The 9,940-nt window shown below is 32.8% G+C and overlaps 2 protein-coding genes across 2 annotated transcripts; one reads left to right on the top strand and one right to left on the bottom strand.

Moving 5' to 3' along the window:
* Positions 1-212: 212 nt before the first annotated feature.
* On the bottom strand, positions 213-1,157 carry LOC100783932 (uncharacterized). The gene is made up of 2 exons (XM_003545777.4): positions 763-1,157; positions 213-622 (listed from the first exon to the last, which is right to left on the bottom strand). Exons 1-2 carry the CDS (start codon positions 1,006-1,008, stop codon positions 455-457), a joined length of 414 nt encoding a protein of 137 aa, XP_003545825.1. The 5' UTR covers positions 1,009-1,157; the 3' UTR covers positions 213-454.
* A 4,249-nt stretch (positions 1,158-5,406) lies between these two features.
* Positions 5,407-9,367, top strand: LOC100780695 (putative PAP-specific phosphatase, mitochondrial). Its single transcript, XM_003545776.3, has 9 exons — positions 5,407-5,580; positions 5,682-5,778; positions 5,921-6,023; positions 6,672-6,883; positions 7,197-7,256; positions 7,552-7,928; positions 8,351-8,429; positions 8,507-8,557; positions 9,098-9,367. Exons 1-9 carry the CDS (start codon positions 5,495-5,497, stop codon positions 9,242-9,244), a joined length of 1,212 nt encoding a protein of 403 aa, XP_003545824.1. The 5' UTR covers positions 5,407-5,494; the 3' UTR covers positions 9,245-9,367.
* The last annotated feature ends 573 nt before the right edge of the window (positions 9,368-9,940 follow it).

The following is a 9,940-nucleotide window of genomic DNA, read 5'->3' as shown; positions in this document are numbered from 1 at the left end:
GTATGAGTGACATCTTGCCCAACCACAATATCTTTTATAAAATAAAACATATATTCAAAAGAGTGTGTGTTGTATTGTTAACATTTTTCAATTAAAATATCCCTACAGAGTATAACTTTATATGCATTTAGTAAAGTTTTTCTTTTTGGGTGCATTCATGTTCAGTAATTTAATGCTAAAGAAAGTAAGAAACCTTGACAGGACTGATTAGATTTTGGAAACCCAATGGCATGAAACCAGGAAAGGTCCTTCAAATTACAACAGTTGTAATTAATTCAATACCTATGAAGAGGAGAAAATACTCTAAAAAGGGAACCTGAGCAGCATCAACAATCCGAATCATATACGATAAGAATTTTAGAATCGAATACCGAAAAAAAGTGTCACCCCTTTCTCGATAAACATAATCCCAAAAAACTCATGACTTAGAAAGAAAAAAGTATTAAATAGATAATTAAAATTGGAACTCTGAATCATCCCACTGAAGAACCGCAGAGCCTAAGTTCTGTTCTCTTTTGAGCTTATCTTTGAGGAACCAATCACATATCTTGGCAGCATTGAGCTCCTCAATTGGACATCCTTCTTGCTCTGATATCACTCTTAGCAAGTTCAGGGACGATATCTATAGTATAAACAGACAAATAAGAGTTTAATAATTATGTTATGTTAATGTAAATTTTTTTATATTGTGAACTAGTTAGAAATGTTTTACATTGTCAATTAATTAAAAATGTCGGTTGTTATGAGAAGAGAGGTACGTACCGTTAAACGGCATAGAAAGCGTTCATGTGTGCTCAAACCTGATATCTCAACCAAACCAGCTTCTTCCAGTGTCAAAAACGTTCGTCTCTCACCCTTGTTTTCTGCACCACTGCATTTCACTTGTATTCTACGTGATGTCTTCCTTGGTGCTATCAAGCATGTTTGTGTAGAGATTCCAAGCTTTGAAGGGTTGAAGAGAAACTTTGTTGTTTCAAGACATGTGTTATAGGGTCGTAGTGAAATCATTAGTTTTTCTCTGGGTACTAAGGTGCAGTACTGAGAGCAAAAGAGTATCAATGTTATGGATGAGGTATTTGGGGCTGAAAGATTAGAACGCGGGAATGGAGGCTTATCTGTTATTCTCTTTTCTTTCTATATTTTCGCTTCTAATATCTGTTGTCTTTTATTCTTTGTTTCTTTTATGTCATTTTAATGTTCTTCCCTCCTTGTTTTTTATTGGTAGAAAAATGCAAAAATATAGTTTTTTTCATAATAAAATTAAGAAATATAATTAACTTTTTAATCAATTTGTTCTCTATTTTTTTATTTACTACTAAAAAACTACTTTCTATTTAATTTTACGATAAAAATATAAAATAAGTGAAAGAAGGAATTCAATTAATATAATAACTATTAATGTTATCTTAAAATTTTAAAATTAAAATTAAAATTATTTTTTTAAAGAAAAATAACTTTTAAAAACAATAAAATAAGTGTTTTTTATTTTTTAAGCGGAAGAAAACTACAGGAATTTCAAGCATCGGCCTTATCCCATTTATATTTGGACAAACTTCAATCCAAACTGGTACATAATTGAGCCTTGAACTTTATATAGGTAGCCCAAATCAGACTACACCTGATAAGTTTCTCCTTCATTCTTCTTTTTTCTTGAAAAAAAATTATGTAAAGTTTTCCATTGCATATTTAATTAGTGTTTTTTTTTAAAAAGTCATAAGTTTAAAAACTCTGATTTGATACGTTAATGAATGAATTTTATTACTTATAAAGTGAAAGTTACACAGTATTATATTTTTCAATTGTATACATGTTAAATTTAAAAAAACAATAATCTTTTTTACTCTTCTCTAATTATGTCCATATTTTCTATAAATTACATGTGAATATTTGATTTATTTACTTTACCTAATAATGATAAATTTATTTAATTTTTAATTATTATATATACAGACAAATATATACATAACACATATTTTTTAATGTTATTTTATGTGTATCAATTATTTTAACAGTTAATCTTACCAACTTCAGTTAAAAACTTTTTCAATGCTGATCTTCTTACATGTTTTCAACAAAATTTGCATGATCAACTAACTTTTCAATCAATTTATGTTAAGCATGGCCATTGTCTAGACATATATGTTCGGATTTTTTATTTTTTTTTATGATGGTGGCAATAAGAATTGAACGTGTTCCCGATTAGTTAATTTTTCAAATTAATCTTAATTTTTTTAAAAAAATAATATCAGTGCTTTCTGCATAAATCCCGGTGTCTCTAATTTCTGTCAAATTATTTGTGTTGTGTGGTGCTGAAATATTGAGAAAAAATGTTTAATCGAGTCATGTTAGCAGTAGCGAAAAATGAGAAAAGCTAGCTACAGAAATGGAGAGCAGTGTGTATATGTAATATATAGGCACTTGAATTATGGATGTAATCACGATCTGCAAATATTTATACATGGATAACATAGGTATATAATTAAACTAGTGGCTGTGTGTTTGTGGCTACTAACTCTGTGGGCGCCTTGGGCAGGATTCAAAAGGAATATTCAAGTAGGATTAATGAGAAGATATTTTGGGTCAAAACTTAGGGTTCAGGAACTTTGGTTATGTCTTTTTCTAGAACAATAACAGATTCACATAAGAGATATAAGAAAAAGATGTGAAAGAATCCTCAAAAGGGGCTTTCATGGTCATTCTCTTTGTTGTGTCATAGATTTCCAAAAAACCATTAGTCGTATTCATTGAGAATCCCTTCTCCAAGAGTTGACCCATAGTGATCACGTTACTCTTCATTCCAGAAACATAAAGCATATCTGAGATCATTGTTTGTCTTCCATCTTGTCTTGTGACTAACACATTCCCAGCACCCTCAGTCTGAATGACTCTATTGTCCGCACATCTTATTGTGCTCTTCTTCTTTGCATCAAAATTAACAAGCCAATCACGATGTCCTGTCATATGATTTGAACACCTAAAATCTATGTACCAAATTTCATTGTTATGAGATTCTGAATTGGTGATCATCATCATCATCAAAGATTGTTTTTTAGGATTTGCTTCATTCTCTTCTTTGGCCATGTTTTCCTCATGATCACTATGTGACTGACTCCCCCGATGATCTATGTGACTTGGTGCAACTACACATTCTATGGAAAAATGTCCAATCCGATTACAGTTAAAACATTGAATTTTTTTTTCTGTCAATTACCTTTTTCTTTCCTCCTCGCCAATTACTGAAACTCCCTCTTCTACTGGAGCTTTCTGGTTGATCTTGATCAATCTTTCCTTAATCTTGGCTTCAAGTGTTTCTTCCAAAGCCACCTTTGGAATTTCTCCCATGGCCTCAACCTCGAAAATTTCCTTTGAAGTTATGGCCTCCTCTTCCTGATGTATGAGCCTGCAGTGCTTGATGATTACCAGACTTCTCTGAACCTCTTTCAATGAGTCTATGCTCATGTGCCTCAAGAGAACCTTGAAGTTCTTCTACCTGTAATTCCTCAAGCTTCTTGGATTTTTCAATGGCTACAACAATGTGGTCGAATTTGGGATTGAGTGTTCTCAAAATCTTTTCTATAATTGATTGATCTGAAATTTTCTCACCATAATTCTTCATGGCATTTGTGTGAGTAATGATTCTGTTGAAAAATTCAACTATCTTTTCATTATTCTCCATTTGCATCAATTCGTATTGACGCCTCATCGTCTGTAACCTCACCTTCTTCAATTGCTTTGCGCCTTCATTGCATTTCTCCAGGATCTTCCACACTTCTTGTGAAGTTGCAGTGCCTGCAATCTTCTCAAAGTGCGCCTCATCAACACATTGATGAATCGGGAAGGTCGCTTTACGATCTTTCTTCTTGTTTTCTTTGTGAAGCGCCTTCTATGCATCTGTGGAATCTTCAGTGAGCGTTGGATAACCTTTTTCAACGATTTTTGCAACTTCTTGATAGCCCAGGAATGCCTTCATCTGCACACGCCACCGATCCCAGTTCTTTCCAATGAGAACGAGAAGATTTGTTGAAAAAATCACGCTAGTTGATCCCATCGTGTGTGTCACAAGGATCCCTTGATCAAAACCTTAGCTCTTGATACCAATTTGTTAGAACAATAACAGATTCACACATGAAATATGAGAAAAAGATGTAAAAGAATTAAAATTTTGTTATTCAAAATCAGTACTGCATAATGAAAGAATCAAAGGTTATTTATGTAGTATATTCACTAAAACTAGCTTATTCACTTTCTAATAACAACCCACAATTCACTTTCTAATTGCTAGTTATTATAATCACATTCTAACATTTTTTTCCCTTCTAATTATTTTAATCACATTCTAACATTTTTTTCCTTCTAATTAATCGCTGTAAGCAAATTTTTTATCCAATTAGTCTCGAGGAAGATTCTTTATTTTATAATAAAATAATACCATGTACTGCATATATATTATACTAATGCAAATCCAAATCTTGCCCTTTATTTTAATATCGGGCTCATCATTCGTTATTTATTTAATTGTTATATATTAAGACTGGTACACATGAGAGGTTTATGTTGCAGTGGGCTATATGTGTAATGCATGCTTCTGTTGTCGTGTGGTGTAATCTAGAATACCATGTCTGGAGTACGTCGCTCATTGGAGTTGACCTTTAGATAAATGGAGATTTAATTTGTTAATATGCGAAATCCTAAGTATTATTTGAGTGAGTGAGTTAGTACGTGACTTTTGCAATGAGCACAGGTTTCAAAAGAATTAAGGTTGGCCTTGTTCCTTGTCTAGTTCAATCTCTTTACTAGATGAAATACCGCCCGTTCACCAAATTATTTGAATATGAAAGGATATCATTTGTGTCTACTAAATTATTTATTAATGTAGATAATGTTTTTAAAATCATGTGTAATTTTTTTTTGCTAGAATTAACAATATTATTTGTCAACACTTTAAAGGGATTATGATTAATAAAATGATATTATAATTTAAAATCACTTAGGATGTAGTCTAACCGTCACATAATTATTTCAGTTTAATTTAGGGTATTTAGTTAAAAAATATTTGTAATCTCTAAAAAAAAATGCATTTTTAATGAAATTTACATATTTCTCATTTTGCACAACATGATAAGAATTATAACTCCTTTATTGATGTAAGTTTTACCGATACAACATATAGAATTAATTGTATAATAAAAATAGAGGTAATGTTACTAGTTTCTATTTTTTAAAACCCCCGTCATCCATTCCTATATATATATAACTTAAATTTTGGAATTAATTATTTTTTTAATAAAAAATTCATTTAAAAAGTTAGTGGAAAAAATTATTATATTTAAAAATAATCTAAATTATATACTTTTATATTTTATTTGTTTAAGCAATTTATGCATATTAAACTTTAAAAAAAAATGTAATTTAAATTCATTTTCATTACCAACCAGGCATCTCCTTGGCACTATTTTGTGTTTCTCCTCTCCTCAACGCTCGACAGTCGACACTGATGGCGATGGATATCCTGCGTTCACCTGTCTCCGCCGTCCGATTATTTAACGGTGGCGCAACTCGTAGTCGTCGCTTCAACGTAAGGTCTCTTCAATCAATTTTGTTTTCCATAAAATGAAAACTCTTCCATTTTCTCTCAAAGTCAAAGCCTGAATTTCCCCTCGTTTCGATTTACAATCCATTAGGGCGACCCTGCCATTTCCGCAGCAAAACGCAAAGCATTACAAAGAGCTTCAAGCCGCTATTGACGTTGTTCAGAGGGCTTGCCGTCTCTGTCTTAATGTAATAACCTTCTTTCTCTCCTTTTTTTTTTGTTGGTCTGTAGTTGTTCTTAATTTTTTGTGTGTATAATCGTCAGAATTGATTCTGCTACAATTGGATTTTATGCGCATTGTGACTTTAGTGAAGTGTCCGCACTCTGCAGGTCAAATCATCCTTGTTCTCAACTGATGGAAAGGTTCTTGAGAAAAATGACCAGACTCCTGTTACTGTGGCAGATTTTGGAGTTCAAGCACTCATAAGTTTCGGTATTAACTTAGTCTCATGTCAAATATAACAAGTAGCTTAACATTTTTCTTAATTGTGATGCCTATATAAATCAAACCAATATGGTGTAATTGTGATGTTTGGATAAACTTCTTCATAAGCACTTGTAAGAAAATACGAAGGAAACAAGAAATAAGCTTCTCCATAAGATAATTTGTAGAAGCTCTCTCATATTAGCTTTTTCAAAAATTTATTTTTAACTTACATAAGCTAATTTTAGTTTATGGGGAAGCTTGTTTGATTTTTCTTTCCTATTTTCTTCTACAAATACTTATGGAGAAGTTTATCTAAGCAGGCCCTTAATGTGGTCAATTGTAGTTCTACTTAAGTTTCTCTTCTATATGGGGATATAACAACAATATGATGAACGTTAATTTAAAGGACTCGGTGAAACTTAAAAACTGCTAATGAACTCTGATTAATCCTCATAATTTCTTGTCAACGTGAGTCATCTAAAGTGTAATTGTAAACACTAGTTTGCTACAGTATATTTTCCTTGTACTAAACTACTAATGTAATTAGCGTAGTATTAGGATTAGCATGTAGCCTTGAAAATGATTTGTCAAGTTATTATTCGTTCACAGGGATTGAAAATTTTGGTTTTATATCTTATGTGGTTGTCAAAACAGAGTTAAATAAGCTGTTCCCTTCTATACCTTTGGTGGCTGAAGAGGACTCTGCTTTCTTGCGAACAAGAAACTTGGCAGGTACTGTGCTTGATGCAGTAACTGATACAGCTAGCTCCACTTGTAAACCATTGACACAAGATGATGTACTCGAAGCAATTGATAGAGGGGGCAAGGATGCTTTCGTATTTGGATCAAAGCCGGCCACATATTGGGTGGGCATATCTAAGCCGTTCAATTAAATGCTGTAAAATGATGCAGTATAGCTTCTTAAAAATTTGATTCATGGCTTCATTTTCTATGTTGTTGTATGAGATGTTTGTTCACATTGCATTCCTGGAGATGAGAAAATGGTGGTAATTATTTTGGCTGTTTTATGAAAACTACATACTTCTACAAGTTGATTTCTATTAGCCATTAGGACATTATCTATTTAAAGGTTAATATTGGATATTTATATAGTTATTTCTCATGTTTGGTTTTTCCCATCATAACTTATGGGAAGTTCACTCCATTGAATAAATACAGGTGCTTGACCCAATTGATGGCACACGTGGTTTTCTAAAGGCTGGCAAAGCCTTATATGTGGTAAGTCATAATGTAGGTTATACCTTTTGAAGTTCTTTTCATATAGTAGTATATAACAGAGAGAAATCCTAGAGGTTTCATCTGGAAGAGCTCTTTGTTGTATGGTAAACCTTGTGATAGTGCTCGAGTTATGATGTAATTTCCTCTCGAGGAGTGGGTAAATAAGCTGTGCATGTATGTCTTTGGATAAGGAATTCTTGCAGCGAATGTTATTTTCTTCACAGTGCATCATATGTTGATCTGACTTGGTAATTATTATCTTGAAATTTGTCTAAGGCATTTCCAAAAATTACAGGTTGGTTTGGCTCTTGTGGTTGAAGGAGAGATTGTAATTGGTGTTATGGGCTGCCCTAACTGGAAGGAAGATTTATCTGAGAAATCCTCTGTTGAGATTGAGGAGGGTTGGGATTCTCTTGGTGGATCAGGAACTGTAATGATTGCTCATAAAGGCTGTGGAACATGGATGAAAAGTTTGAATAGCCAACTCAAATCATCTGGTGTATGGACCAGATGTTTTGTTGATGGATCTGACATAATACATAAAGCACGCTTCTGTATTCCAGATAGTCAAACATGGGAATCACTGCCCCTGACTTCTTTATTTAATGCCACAAGCAATGCTGACAATGTAGGGAGCAACCAAATTCTTCTTTTGGGGGCATGTTGTGGAAGGTCTCAAATATTATCTATATATGTGTTTTTACTTGATTACACTCAATCAACTTTTCTGATAATTGATGTTCTATGAAGTAATGTGTGGAGTAGCTGGCAAAATCCAAAGCAATCATTAGTTTGTGTTATTTCTTATTCTAATTTTACTGCTTACATTTCCTGAGGTTTGTTTTTTTTAGTAGAATTGTAGTCTGCTCTTTGAAAGGAAGTCTTTGTTAATATCTTATATTTGAAGTTTAAACAGAGAAGTTATTGCTCTAATCAGTAATTACTAATTCAATTAACTGGGATAACTATTTTGCAATTCGTTGATAGTTTCATCTCATGGTGATAATATCACCAATAACTTTTAGCTTCATTGATTTTTAATCTTTTCTTTCTTTCATTTGCTCATTTCTTGACATTGTTATGGATCGATGCAGTTTATGCAAGTATTTGATGGTGGCCTCTGGTAGAGCATCTATTTTCATTCTCCGAGCAAAAGAGAAGACTATTATAAAGGTATCCTATCAATATTTTAAGTTTATAGTTGGATGGATAATTTACGTAGTGATATTTTTTAATTTGGTCTTGTGTAGGCATGGGACCATGCTGTTGGCATTATATGTGTTCATGAAGCTGGTGGGAAGGTAATTTTTTTTCCTACCATTTTTGTGTCTGTTAAATTATCTCATACTATCATCTTGTATTGTTGCGCATTTTCGTTTTCTTTTAGACATGTTGAAGGTATGACCGCATGAATAATTTCTTCCAAATATTTCCACCGAAACTATTACTACTGTAGATAATTGTTGTGCCCCCTATAACTGATGGCAGGTAGTTTAAATTACGTTTTTCATCTAATTAAACAAGCGTTGGTTTGCTATTTGATGTACATTGGCATAGTGCATTTCTTAGTGCTGCAAAGGAATTCTCATAGTGATAAACCGATAATGAGGTGTAGTGGGTTGTGCATAGCGGTGCAAACCTTTTAATTCTGCCCTGTTACTCTGTCCAGTCTTGGAATTTGTGAAATGCCTGTCAGTTTGTTTTAGCAGAGATTTATAATTCGTGAACACTACTATATGGTTCCAGACATTACTGTATGAATAAGTGTACTTTTTTAAGATGACCATTTTTTTTTTCCTTTCTTTTTAACTGTTTCATTTGATAATAACCAATTTGATCAGGTAACAGACTGGAAAGGCAGCGACATAGATCTTGCAGCGGATCATGTTGGCCGGCGGATTATATTTCCCTCTGGCGGTGTCCTTGTTGCCAACGGCAATTTACATAATAAGATTTTGCAGATTATCAATCAGACTTCAAGAGTTTGATGTTCGGGGAATTGCTCATTCATCCTCATTATTTTGTGAAATGATTTGTACCTTTTGATTAATTTTGTTTAACCTTTGTCACATGTATTCTTAAATTTTCATTTATATGAAATATAATTGATATCCGCCATTTTGTAGCAACATCAAACCCACTGCCTAATTCTTCCTGTTTATTAAATAAAAGAAAATGCTAGTTTTACATTTTATTTTGGGTTTCAAGATGCAAGGGTGAACTTTGGGTTTCACTGTTTCAGCCTGTGGCCCAGTTCAAAGTCACTACCTGGCCTTTGCTTCCTGCACCCCATAGGAAACTAATGAACAAAAATACCCTTTGTTTTTTTTTTTTTTTACGGATCTAGTTATAATTCCGGATTGGAGAGTCCAGAATAGACGAAAAAATTGAGCACTTTCGAATTACTCATTCCGGAATTATGTACACAATTCCAGAAACATTTGTTTATACATGCAAAAGCTTTGATTTCGAATTATGAATGCTTACACAAGTTTGTCAATTTGAGTTGAAATAACTCTTCTAAATAAATTGGATTTCGGCAGAATCCTACCAATTATTACCTTCTATATATGCAAAAGCCTTGATTTTCTTGAGAGATATACTACACTAAATTGTTTGAGCTTCTTATTCAGATGATAGTTGTGGCGTTGAATCAAATTGCAAACGGATTTTTCTGAATACTT

Source organism: Glycine max, chromosome 15 (genome assembly GCF_000004515.6).
Source record: "Glycine max cultivar Williams 82 chromosome 15, Glycine_max_v4.0, whole genome shotgun sequence".
Lineage (NCBI taxonomy): Eukaryota > Viridiplantae > Streptophyta > Magnoliopsida > Fabales > Fabaceae > Glycine > Glycine max.
Note: the sequence above shows the minus strand (reverse complement) of the source record. Positions and strands in the feature narration are given on the sequence as shown.

Coding starts and splice junctions, on each gene's coding strand:
- LOC100783932 (XM_003545777.4), bottom strand. CDS start 1,008: ATGATTTCACTACGACCCTATAACACATGTCTTGAAACAACAAAGTTT. Junction 623..762: donor GCTTTCTATGCCGTTTAACG/GTACGTACCTCT, acceptor TTTATACTATAG/ATATCGTCCCTGAACTTGCT.
- LOC100780695 (XM_003545776.3), top strand. CDS start 5,495: ATGGCGATGGATATCCTGCGTTCACCTGTCTCCGCCGTCCGATTATTT. Junction 5,581..5,681: donor AGTCGTCGCTTCAACGTAAG/GTCTCTTCAATC, acceptor ACAATCCATTAG/GGCGACCCTGCCATTTCCGC. Junction 7,929..8,350: donor TTGGGGGCATGTTGTGGAAG/GTCTCAAATATT, acceptor GGATCGATGCAG/TTTATGCAAGTATTTGATGG.